General features: G+C 39.4%; 1 protein-coding gene across 1 annotated transcript in view; it reads right to left on the reverse strand.

Moving 5' to 3' along the window:
- The window catches only part of PSMD1 (proteasome 26S subunit, non-ATPase 1), a 76,247-nt gene that overhangs the window by 20,565 nt on the left and 41,860 nt on the right, over positions 1-13,822 (reverse strand). Inside the window, exons 17-18 of the mRNA XM_064457514.1 lie at positions 6,085-6,199; positions 2,944-3,060 (exon numbers count right to left, since the gene is read on the reverse strand). Of these exons, the coding sequence (XP_064313584.1) occupies positions 2,944-3,060; positions 6,085-6,199 (232 nt within the window). The remainder of the gene's footprint in view (positions 1-2,943; positions 3,061-6,084; positions 6,200-13,822) is intronic.

Genomic DNA, 13,822 nt, shown 5'->3' on the forward strand with positions numbered 1-13,822 from the left:
ATGCTGGCTGCACATGGAGGAATTGTGTTTCAACTCCAAAGAGGCCAAATTGGCATTACACAAGATTTGGGCACTTCAGCAACTTGCAGGTTCAAGGGACCTCCATATAATGACAACTCTTTATTTAAATTTAAACTTTTAACATTATTTGTTTAAATAAAGAGTGAGCACAACAAAAAAAGAAGATGAATACAAAGGAAAGACAACAGCAAAGGTGATTCAAAGGCATACATCTACATTCTCTCACAACAAAATGGTTTCTTTTAAACCAAAATACTTCAATTCTTAAATCTTTGCAATGCCAAAATGACAGCAATAAACAGCGCTCAGGTCTCAAAACTCTGCATTTATTTTATTCCTGAAAAATCTAAATCATTAAAGGAAGATTATTTGCTACAATCTTCATCCCAAATTATCACCAGAGAATTTAAAGTCCTTCTAACCCAAAGCTCACAAACAAGAAGTTTACAAAAAAAAATAATCCAAGAACTGACAAAACTGAAAAGTAACGACAGGAAGCTGGTCAGACTTTAAGTCACAATCTTTATTAAAATCACCATCTCTCACATGATGATACGTAAAGTTTAGCTTCTCTGTAACCCCCATCAAGACCACACGTACAGCTTGTAGGATATGAAATCCATCGTGCTCCTCTTACTAGCTGCTTATCCAGCAATGCAAATACTCACATACATTAGGTTAGACACATCAGCACACAGTGTACCAGTGTGCCACTTAGGAATCTAATCAGATCAAAATATGTCACTGTAATCCAAAAATGGCTAGCTTTCTGAACTCGACCCTTTCACATCAGAGTAAAAATTTTTCTTCAGACTGGCAAAGCGCTCCAAAAAAAGTTTCCCATGGATAACAAATAACTTATTTGGCAGCATATTCCTCAAAATACTCTTTTTACTTTTGAGCAAGAAACTATGACGGTTATAACTAACTTTCGGGGTGTTCAAAAGAAGTAAAATTTATATATTCTGTGTTAAGTTCCTAAATTAGCAGAATATTTCAGGCATTGTTTATTCATTTATAATCTGTATGGTTTTTTTGGGGGGTGTTTGTTTGCTTTTTAGTGTCTGCAGTGCTTCTATGACTGGGTAATGTATTTTATTCTGTAGCTATACTGTGTAACACCACACAAATCTTGGCTGAAACAAGGCTCTGGCATAAAGCTTTTTCAGTTCCTCTCCCCATTTTTAAACAAGCCACTGAACCCCAGACTATACATCTCATCCTGTATTTGCTAGCCAACTATCTTAACCACCCATTTAACATGCCTAGGTATTACATTTACCTCTGGAGTCAAAGTTACCAGGCCTCTTCAGGGAAAGAGATTTGACTTATTACACACCTCAAATAATCTGTATTTTTGCTAGCTGTTTTCCTATCTGCACTTTTCTTTAGGACACGCAGACTCTTTCACCTACCATCTCAAAAAGACTTGAAACTCCAACAGACAAACTCAGCAAATAATCCACAACAGTCTTGGATGTCTGACTGATTCAGTGCAGCCTGCAATTCCCAGCCCAAGAGGATCAGGGTGCTTTGCAAACTAAAAATGAATCTATTCTCATAATGTCCTTTCACAGAAGAAAGTATCATCCTTATTTCTTTCAGGTGGGAAACTGAGGCATGGGAGAGCTATACAATTTGCCCAACATTAGAGGAGCGCAGAATGATTAAACTGGATCTCCTAGATCGAGGGTTGGCATTCCAAGCACCTGACCAAGGAAGAAACAAAACCAAATAACAGTTTCTTTCCATAGAAAGATAATTCAGCTTTACATTACAGAGACTTTGTATCTTTTCGGAAGATGAGGGGATCCAACAACACTCTAGTGTTCTCTGCTGGCTTATTCAGTTGAACTACAGTTCTGATAATATAAACAGCGCTCCCAGATTCTGCTCAGTGAAAACTAACTGGTTGGGTGGTTTGTTTGTTTGCTTGTTTTTAATAATTCAAAGGAACAAACTGTCTGCCAGCAAATCTTCCTGTTCCATTACTTGGAAATACCCAAACACCTGTATCTGTAGATTTCCTTCACTGACTTTCCCAATTAAAATTTTCCACTGGACAAAGTGGTTTGTTTTTTTTTTTTCCCTATTTTCTCCCCATTCAAATGCAGTAAAAAAGTGGCTGTTTTTATCACAGTTCAATTTCTAAAATTACATCAATAAAAACAACCCATATACGACAGATGAGTAGCGAAGTACCAGCGACTGCTCTGCCTCAGCGCTCACCAGAGCAGATGAAATTAGGAACCTCAGAGCTTCTATTAATGTGGACTTTTAGTCTGTACAAATGTTTGCATATCATCATCTGTCATATATTCACAGGGCAATCTATTTTTAAAAGCTAAACACAGCATATGCAATCCTTTTTGCCTTCTGAGCAGAAAGAAAAACTCCATTAAAAATATATATATTTGCTAGAAAGCCATTCTGGCAGCAGAAACTGTTTCACCCTGAAAAGTAAGACTAGCTACAAAAGAAACAGTTATAATGGGACTTCCACAGGGTGACCACATCCAATACTAAGTTTACTATCATCAAAACCAGCTTCTTTACTAAATAACAGTGTTCACATAAGTCATGAGCATACGGGCCTCAGTGCATGTTAGTGGAAGATGGTCACTTTCATATTATTATTAGATGCTTTTAGACCTTTTAAGAAAAAGCATTTATTCTTGTAAATGCCTATTGTTAAAATGCTTCATCTATCAGGCATGTTTCAACCAGCATGCATTGCTCCCCCATTTGAAAGTGCATGCTCTGACCCACGCAGTAGTTTCCTGCTGTGCATTCAGCTCTGGCTCTTTACAAGGCACGTACACTCTCTTGCCAGTGCTTACGTGCAGTGCCAAGCACTAAAGATTTGGCATCCAAGACCATTTTCCCACCTAACAAACTGGTGTGTAAGGTATGCCATGTTACCTTTGGGCAGGTAATCTCAGTCTGCTGGATCATTATAAGGGCAGATGCAATCAGAGCTCCTTGACGTACATAGTTCACAGGATCATTTGTCATTGGCTCAAGCAAATTAATGGCTTCCTAAAAAACAAAACAACCAAAAATCCAAGAAATCAGCAGTCACAAAGTTAATAGTATTATTTTTAGTATGCAAGGATTCAGTACTCTAATTGAAGGTTATCAGATTGATGCTATCAGAGCTACTTTTAAATATATTTTGCCTGTTCTTGGTAAACAAAGCAGAAATCTGTATTTTTCTGGAGTTTAATCTAAAAACTGGAAAGAACAAAAGCCCCACAAATACCCAGTGATGTATGGAACAAGATCTACCAGCAGAAATAGGGCTGGAGATAAACAACATTTGTTGTAAGCACAGACGCATTCATTACATTAGAACTACTGACGTGCCTTATATAGTACACATAAATTATTTGTACACTTTATTTGCCATTCTACTCATCAAAAAACACCAGTGTTACCTTCATTTTCTGTGTAAGGAACAAATGCACCACAGGTATCAATCATGTTGGACATTAGAAAATGAGATGGCAAAACAATCCAGGTCCCCAGTTCTTGGCCTTATGCTTTGTTAGAAGCTGTAACATTTAGCATCCCATGAAAGGATTCATTTCAAACGGACATCAAGTGGGGCTGCCTCAAGCACCCATAGAGCAGATTAGGTTTTTAAAACATTGCAAAACACTCTATTGCTTCTCCAAATTCAGTGAATTCCCAGCTAAGTGCAACAGGAACATCATCTACAATGATCTATGAATAAGCATTCCTTTCAATGCAGTCACTGATTATGAAAAGCTATAAGAGACTCTACTGTAATAAATGCTGCTTAGATACACCCAAGACCAGCATGCGCAATTTTCAGACATCTCAGACTAAATCATCTCTTTAGGCAGATTTTTTAATCTCCATTTACTGTTCTGCCACTTTGCAAACCATGACTTAAATATACATAGAATTTTTACAAATTCATTTCTAACCATGCAAGGTCCTCAGCACACATTACACAGAACAACTGAGCTCACCTAAACTCACTGCTACCAAAATGAGATCCCTCTCCTCCAATTTCCCTTCAGCTATCCAGTCCCTCCTCTTTCCCTGTGCTAGCTGCAGCTCTTCTCTCACCTCTCAGTGAGCTTTTTCAGCTCAATGATTCAGAGAACTGTTCCCGTTTTTGTTATCTGGGTCAGTTTTCTGTAAGTTTGCGTCTGAATCAGCTACCTATGGAGCTAGACATGAGACAGAGGAGAAGGCAGCAGGAGGGACCAAGACTACCTGTTTCAACAGCAGCAAGTTATTAGTGGGCTCAGCCAGCCTTCACCAGCCACACTCTTCAGATTTAAGTGAATAAACCTTAGACAGCAGTTGTACAGCCATGGGCTGCACAGATAAATTTGGTCTGTGGCAACACAAGAGTTTTCTAAAAGTACTCTGAAACGGCATGTGAAGCAAGCTGTTAGATACTCTTTGGAACAGGAGGGATAACAGTTAGACATCCACCCTACAAAGCAAAAAGAGCTCTTTTAAACTACTACGTGATCTTCTGATTACAGAAGTCAGACAGTCACTTGGCAATCTCTTGTACAGAGCTCTCTCCTGTCCATACTTAAACTGAGGACATGAGCAGATGCAACTGAGTGCATGAGTCTCCCAGCAGAGACCCCTCTCGGTGTTACCTCTGTCAGGGTGAGGCTTTTAAAAACAAGCTGATTTTTTATAAAACACTATTTCTAAGAACCACTTCTAGCACAATATTGTGCCTTCGCTTAGACTGCTTTTGCCAACTGAGCTATCTTGAAGGCTGTGCTTCTCCACCTGAAGGTGACTCACTCATTCTTTGGCACACATTCAATACCACATATAGAACGTCCATTATGACAAAAAGCTGAACTTTCCAATCTCCAAAGCTGAATATATTTGGGCCTTCAAAGCCTACTAATATAAGCTCTCTGGAAGACATGTCTGCATATAATCAGATGTTTTAGGTCTTTATCACACAATGTATCTGGAAATAAAACAGACTCCTTCATGCAACTAAAAGCATTTCCACTTAAATCAACTTGTCAGATGCAGCAGGTTAAAAATAATTAGCTCCTTGATTCCACTTTCCACTTGAGAATAAAGTAACCTGGATAAAAATAGGACTTTCAGTTTGCATGCTTTAGATACTGAAGACAGCAGGCAGGGCACGTCAGCATTCTGTGCATTTCACAATACAAGTGACTTGTTGGGGAGCGCTCACTTGCAAAAGCCACAGACCAAGTGTTTAATACTACCTGAGGAAGGGATGATACAGATAAGTGTGAGATTTAGCAAAGACTCAGAAGCACAAAATATTATTTCCACATGGACAGTCCGTGCACCTGTTTTGAAACTGCAGTTCAGTACCAGTACAGATGATACACACATGTGGGTGAAACAGAAGAAGCTTATCCCCAAGTTTACTTGCTGCTTGTCCGAATGAGCACTCACTTCCCACAGCAGAAGTGGGAATCCTTGTACTCCAAAAGGTCCCTGATATAATCTGTGAGAATTATCCTTCACTGACACTTATAAAGGAAGAATAAAATTTACTGGCTGTGAGTTATACACTGAAACTACAGCAAATTTCATTAAATTTCCTTGCACTTGGCTATACTACATGGATCTTCCATGAACTGTGTATCACAGAAAAGAAAGGAGCTAGGGTTAAGCAAAACACCTGCTGTTTTCCTGTTCCCCCTAAAGCAGTCTGTAAAAGGCCAACTTCAAAGGCAAAGGACTACTGATTTTGGAGTACTGAACATACACTTGAAGTTCATTGGCAACGTGTCAGTAAGAAAACTCTAAGGGAAGTTTTGAAGACAAAATTCCAAGAATGTAGAAATAATGTATAAAAACATTCTTCTACTTTATCTATTCTGTACAAGCAGGAAAAGAACCTCTATGCCCAGGACAGTTAAAGAATTTAAAGAAGTATTGCTCTAGTCCAGCTGGCTAGCAGCGTACATGCGCAAGAAATCAGATCTCTGTGTGATCTTTCCACACAAACGTGTCTGTGGAAGGAAAGAGCAGAAAGAGCCTTGCCAATGGATGGCTTCTCGTCCTCACCTTGTTTCCAGTTCCCGCACAGCAGATACCCAAAGCCATGGCAGCCCCATAACGCACATGGGGATTGTAGCTCTCTGACAGCAAAGAAACCACACTCGGACACTGCTCAGGAGTCCTAAAGAAAGGCAAAAAAAGGAATTTTTTAAATTATTATTATTATTATTACTATTATTATTATTATTATTATTAAAATGTGGAGACTTCATTCTGTTCATACTGGAAAATTTAAAATTGTCTTTCCACACTGTACATTTTGCATTTTTCAAAACGTAAACCAGAGGGGTGGAACAAACAGACTAAGAGGAGAACAGGGAAATGCACAAATGAATAGACTTCCCTATCACTGCAGATATTACACACAGTTCCCACTACTGAAGTCTTCTTTTTTAGTGCATATTTTCTGCCTTTACCCAGCAGAATGATATCTCTATTGAGGCTGAGGTCTTTATCTTTAGAAATCATGCTGCTGTGACAGACCTTCCACCAGCAGATGTTTTCTCTCCATGAGAGACACAGTACTAAATCTCCCATCAGCAGGCTAAACCCAACTGCAGTATTCAATCAACCTTCAGGGCTGGTGGGTCCCAAACTCCCTTTCACAATCACTGCTTCTACTGACTCTTCCTCGCCCCCCACCTACTGCTGTAAATCAAAGCATGTGAGGAAATACTGATACAACACACACTTCCAACCAGTGTATCAGCAATGTCTACTGTTGCCTCCTTACAGTTTCACACTGCGGTGTTGCTGACTTTTAAGAGGTCTGGAAAGGGAGCATATGCTCCATGCCTCATCCCTGGGAACCAGCGACCCACCAGTCATTACAGCAACAGAACTTCTAGCCCAGTGCTGAGGGAGATGAAAGGAAACCCGTAATTTCCTACAGCAAGAAGCACACGTTGCTAATGCAAAGAGTCTTGTGAATATTATTTCTGAAGTAGGGCAGAACTCACTTGCAGGTCTGGATATATTAATTTCCCTCATGTCTTTGTAGTCAAATTTATCACTCTTAATTTTGATGCCACACAAACACCTCATAATATCATACACTGCCAACTTCAGCGTTTCTAATGCAGCAAAGGCAAAATTGTTTGTAAAATAAACTTCTCTACATCAGACAAGTCTGCATTCTCAACTCATGGCAAGCACATCCATCACAGCTAATCTGTCAAATTTACCCAATCTCATGACACCATAAACACAAGAGCAGTGCGGGAATGTGGTTGGCAAGTGCATGCTCATGAAAAAGAAAGATGGAAAACTACAAACTACAAGTGATTTAATTATGTGTTTTCAGAGTGCACATCATCTGGTTATCCACTCCATCTCCCTGTGTCTTGCAGCCCAGATGAGCTTTTTAATTGTCCCATTCACAATCCTAAAAGCAGTCTTGCAAGCCATTTACTTCTACTATAAACTGATTTCAGTCTGAAACATAGAAAGGAAGAGCCAAGAACACCTTAGTCTTGGCTTCCCGTCTTACGTTTGCTACACTGAAAGATGGAGGTTGGAGGGTGGCGGCAGTATCTGTTGTGCACAGGAAATACAGCACCATGCAGGATCATTGTCAAGAGGTAAAAAACCCATTATAGGGTATGCTCCAGCATTGGTTTTACTTAAATAAATAAATACCTGAATCATAGAAAACACAAGTAAAAAAGACCTTAAGCAATAATCTAGTTAACTAACTTCTTTCATTCTGACTGGGGACCAAAGACATGCTCATATCACCACACAGTCATGCTTCAGCTATACTCTACACACAAAATCAGTTAATTTCTACTCCAGCTATTACCTCTTCCCATTTCAACACTTTCCCAAAGTGTCCTCTGATAACTAGTCCTAAACTCCTCTTTACACTCCTCGCTTCTGCTCCAGTTGATCGCAGACAGGCAGCACCACCTCCACACAGGCACACAGGCTCCAGTCCTCCTCTAGAATTGCTGAAAGGACCCAAAGGCACTCAGGTTTCAGGGGCTACGCAACCCCTCAGCAGTAATGGCAGCAAGTACCCAGATCTACCTCATCCCTGCTTCCAACAGCCTGTTTCTTCTGCATGGGGAAAGAATCCCATCTACCACCACCACATTAAAAAAACCAAACAGCAGCAAAAAAAACACACACAAGAATAAAGGAACAAAGACAAAGTTGCTGAAAATTCTGTTGCCTCTAAGATGCAGCCGTGATGACAAATGTTAAGAAAGGGGGAAGAACTGGGAAATGGAACAATTCTATCCTGCGTAGAAGTGAAGACTATAAACTACATATATAAAACTACCTGTCAGTCTCTTGCTCAAATAACAGCTTGGATGCTGACAATGTTTTTTTTAAAAAATGAGCTGATGTGGAGACCAGGAATCACAAATCCTGTAATAAATGAGCCCAAGCATTCAGCGACACAGACAACTTCAGTTCTTGCACAAAGACTCGTAACACCTTTGTGTTTGCTTTACTTCAGCAAATGTTGAACAGGCAGATTGTGAGCCAAAGAAGAGAAAAACATCTGGCAGAGATGTGATTATGCACTTTGAAGCATTAATCATTAAATTACTGTTCAGAAAGCTAGATTTTATAGAATCATTAACTTGGACACATCTTTGTGTCCGAATGCTCAGAATTTCCAACAGTCTTTATTATAAAATCAGGATTCATGTACACTAATTCGTTTTGGAATTCTTAGCCAGATTTACATTATTTGTGGCCATTATTTTAAACACTTTTATTTCAAATGTATCCATAAAAGGTTCAAATATTTTGACAGGGGGCCTTCTGTAAATCCACTTTGGGAGTTAAAGCTACTTAAGGTGCCCCACTGCTTTCCCTGGTAATGCAGTCTTCTTGAATCCGCAATCTTCAAAAAGTATCTTCCCACATAACAGAGAACAAGAAGGCAGAACCACAAGTGGGTTGAGAAAACTAAAAAGCCTTGTAAAAATGCTTATCAGAGGACAGGACTTCAAGTACACAAGAGCTCTGTTGGCATCAGTGTTTAAGCAATAAAATTTGCTTGCTCGCTTTATGGCTGGGATGCTTTACAAAGTCCTACACGCTGTTGCCAAAGGTTAGCCCATATAAACCCAACATACGTGTACTAAAATTCATAAAATGCAAGACAATTCTGTGAAGTGATCAAAAGAAAAATTAAAAAGCCCTCATAAGCAGTTACAGGCTGCAATCGTGCTCCCATGGCATTACTTCCAACCGGCAATCCAGTTCAGGACTGTGTTTAAAACATGACCACATTCTCCTCCCCAGCCCAAGGCTTTCCCCCTCATTTAGAGCACAGACACACAAGCTGCTGACTTGACATTCAGCACAATGGAGGGGCAGTCTTGCTGCTGACGGAGGAAGTTTCCACTTCACTGGTACCAAGCCCCATGCAGGTTCCCAAACAAAGTCCACCCCCTCTAGCTCCCTGCTGTAGAGGTCTCCACCACTCTTGTGCTGATGGATGAATCAATGTGGTTATTGAGTAGAAACCTCTGGTGGGAGAGGGAGAGAAGTAACAAAATGCAATAAGACTTAAAAGCAGTACTAAAGAAAGATAGATGGTTTATCAGAAGTCACACTCAACAGACTAGTCAGTCCTAATATGGACCTCTGTCATTACTGCAAGTTAAACACAGAAGACAACATCACATGAAATACCAGGATAACATCTGGAGATTTAGTGGGCAAAAGTTTCATCTCCAGACACGAATTTTCCCCCCTCTTAAAAGTCGTAGTAAAAATTCTAAATCTGGAGTATATCTAATATATTTTGAGGACAGAAGCTACATACCATAGTCCTCTAGTCTGACCTTCCCATAACAGAGTCCAGTAATTTAATCTAAAAATTCCTACATTAAAGCCTAAAACACATCTCTAAACTGGGCTGTATATCTTAGAAAGATAGGCAATGTCTATTTTTAAACCAAATTATCTTTAATGCACTGGTTCCTTCCTTTTTTCCTAACACTGGTTTTGCTCAAGCAGTTTGCTTTTGCAATTACATTTTACTACTGCAGCAAAATGATGACAAAACAATGGCCTGATTATTTCCTTCATTTTCGTCTGAAAATTGCTCAACTGCTCCTACTTAAGGCATCAAAATACAGACGTCAGTGAATCCAGGCCCAATACAAAAAACCCCAAACATCACAACTAGTTTCAACTTTGTTCTCTCTGTTACCAGGAAACTAAATGAATCAAGAAGCCAGAAAAGCCTAGAAGTTTCTTCTACAGGACTTCAACACAGTAGTCAGCTACAGCTTTGTTTCCACCCTACACTAGGATAAGCTCTACTGTTGTGATATATGGGCTGCAGATGAAGGATTTACCCCAAGATCCAGTTTGGTTTCTTGCAGAAGTCATTAATGAAACCATGGAAAAAAATAAAGATGCACGAAGAGAGTAATGAGATTCTCAGCAAAACATAATAGCTAGCATTTTATTAGTTTTACTCACCAACTGGTTGCTCTCAAAACTTCCACAAGAAACAAACACTCTACGTGGCTAAGGATTTTGAATCTTCACTGAAACCAGAACCAGAGAGAACACAAGGAGCTGCCTAACTCTTGCCCAATGACCTTAACTTTATCCTCAACTTTGATCCCATTCCTGCGGATGTTCATCTCCTGGATATAATTTAAGTGACATTTATATACACATAAATATATATATAAATATCTCTCTCTATATATATATTGATACTTATCTTGTATGGACCCTAAAATTTCTGAGAAACCAAAGAAAGTTTTGAATTCTTCATTACTTCCAAAGAAAGAGGAAAGAAAGTTTTTCTTAAGCCTCCAGTGCAAAAATTCACAGAATAAAAACCAGGATGTCGACTGTTACTAGCACAGACTAACATGACAAAACCAGAACAGGTCAGCTGGACAGGGAAGGCAGTCAGTTTTCCTTTCAATCCATGATGTTCACCGTGGAAGGTTCTCCATAGTTTGCAGAGAACCCTGAAATTGTATTTCCTTTTCACCATGAAACATTTCTTACAGCAGCATTGTTAGGAATCTGTAAGGAACCTAAACTGTTTTTTTTTCTGAAGGTAATTACAACTGCAACATCTGCAGATACTGTAATTCTTAGTAGGCTTTGCCTACAAGAGCCTTATTGGACTACTGAAAGTTCAGGAACACTGTTAGGTACATCGACTCTGTTTAACAATCCACTTTCATCTTTTTTTCCAAGAGGCATGCAACAACACCAAAAGACAAATTAAAAACCTGTATTGCCGTATCTTGAAGCATATTCCACTTAGTTTCTTAGATCACAGCCCAGTTAGAACCACATCCAAATACCTTTGTGCAGTTTATCTCCAATTCTGTGAATTGCACATCTTGAAGGTTAGAAAACTATGGCCATTTATCTTTATATTTCAGAAATAAACATGAAACCTGTATATGTTCTATAAGGTAGCATCAATAAGGAAATAAACAGAAGACTGAAAATAAACCATCACACTAGTCTTGTGATTGAGACTAAAAATGGAAGTGTCTGAAGCATCATTAACATACGCGTATTTTTTAGTCTAAATATTTAAGGACTTTACAACTCAGTGAAAAATGAAATGTCAGAGAGTTAAAGAACATTGTCAAATATATCTTTTAAATTCCTCATTAAGTTTCCCCAGTCATATTTCAAAAGATTCTAAATATTTATGACCTTCTAAACTATCTGACTTGAAGTAATCATTTGATACAGAACTATTTCCACAAGTTGCTTTGGTAGTGCAGTGACAGACTAGAAAAAGAAAAGCTTAACAGAAGTTTCATTTCATCCATGAATGAGTTAATAAAGGAGGAATGCAAATATCTAATTGCACAATTTGCAGTCATTTCTGGAGGGGGTGTGTGTAGCAGAGAGGGGAAAACAGAGAAGATTGAAAACCTGCAGAAGAAAATGCAACAAACTGACATATTTCGGTATAGGCTAAGCATGGGTGTAAACCCTCTCTTTCTCTCTCGACAAAACGGATCTGAGCTGTTCCCCTGCCAGGAATTTCCTGCAACTATCTCATGTGCAACACAGCCGCCTCCTCCTCCACAATGTTTTTCTCTGAAATGCCTCCTGGTTGCCTAAGCAAGACTTGCTAAAGAATGAGAACTTCTAGGAGGCCTCCCACTCTCAGGAGGACGAGGCTGAGTGCTGCCAATAGGCACAGCAGATGACCTTGAGGAATATGGACCGACTGAACAACACTGTCACCAGTGCAGCTCGCATCTCATGCAGATGTGGCTCCCGTCAAATAAAACAGTATTGGCAATTTGAAAACAGAAAGAACAGCAAGGGGTGGGGGTGGGGAAATCTGTGTATGGTTCAAATATTCCGGTTACAGTGGATCAGGAGTGGGGTCTAGCAAGATTTAAGGTTTACCATCATTAACAGAGGAGAGGAGCTGGACATGGGGGCAGGACAGAGGCCTGCACAAAAAGCCTAGCCAGAAGCATGCGGTGAAGAACCTGCTGCATATCTGTTACAGATATACAGGGGGTTGTGTTTCTCAGAAATTATTCAAACCTGGGGAAGTTCAAAAAGCATTACAAAAGGCAGATAAGTTTTCTAAGCTATCTGAAATGAAACAATGCACCAAGCAGGTACCTATGCTATGCAAGCCTACACGCAACTAAAGAGGTATCATGCTCTGCAAGTCCCTAAGAAAACTGCTTTCATCCATATTAAAAAAAAAATAAATTTCCTTTTCAGTTAGATACAAATGGGTTTATACAGCTTTCATCAGAGCAATCTGCAGGCAACAGTGCAGCCTTCAGCTGGTGCTTCATCAAGGTGCCTCCCCCCTTCCAATTTATTTAATTTAGTCATTCTAGTGGCTAAAGAGATGATTTTGTCATATAAATGACATTATAACATCCACTGAGGCATTCCAGAGAAGTGGGAACACTTGATTTTCACTTTGACCAAAATAACTCTTTACTGCAGAAGCCAGCAGTGATACTTCTCAGATGGTAAGATCTATGCAAAAAAAATTATAGAGGTAGTACCGAACTCAAGCTGACAAAATTACACTTCTGTAACTCTGATACTTCCCCCACAATGAAGTGACTGAGGGATAGCATCTACTGCACTGTGAAAGAGAAAATGCAAAAAGTAAAAAACCCAAACACCCACTCCCCCCACCCCCACCCCCACCCCAAACCTCTTTCAAGATAATGCTTCAGGTCCAACACAGGCTTACATGAGTAACTGGTACTGATGATAACCAGATGGTTCCGATACATGTATTGTCTATTTTTCCCCCCAGGAGTTTTAATTCTGTTCTTTAAATTTAGGGATGTGACACGAAGATCTGCACATGGCACGCACCCATAAGCAGACCACTGAAGTTAAAGGATTAATCTATCTTTACTATACTTTGGTGTTTTTACTCCAGAACACTTTTTTCCCATTTATGATGCAGATATATTGCCAATAGCTCCATCTCCAGAAAGCAGTAATAATTCCAGCTGCCTTTCAGCAGGGGAAAAAATAGCTCAAGTGTCAATGATGAAGGAAAACAAGCTTCATCTGTACAATCAGAAAGAGCGAACACTGGCTGTGTTTAATCCAATGGAAGTTTTGGTAAAGACTTCAAGTACAGTTAGATTAATGCCAGGAGAGCCTTCAAGATTTATAAAATAAAACAGAAGTTCATTAGACATAGTTGAGCTTAAGGAAAACTGAATCCAAATGCTCATTAACCCAATACAGCATTGTCCTGTCTTGATTTCTGCTTTTTGTATGT

Source organism: Phalacrocorax carbo, chromosome 7, assembly GCF_963921805.1.
Source record: "Phalacrocorax carbo chromosome 7, bPhaCar2.1, whole genome shotgun sequence".
Lineage (NCBI taxonomy): Eukaryota > Metazoa > Chordata > Aves > Suliformes > Phalacrocoracidae > Phalacrocorax > Phalacrocorax carbo.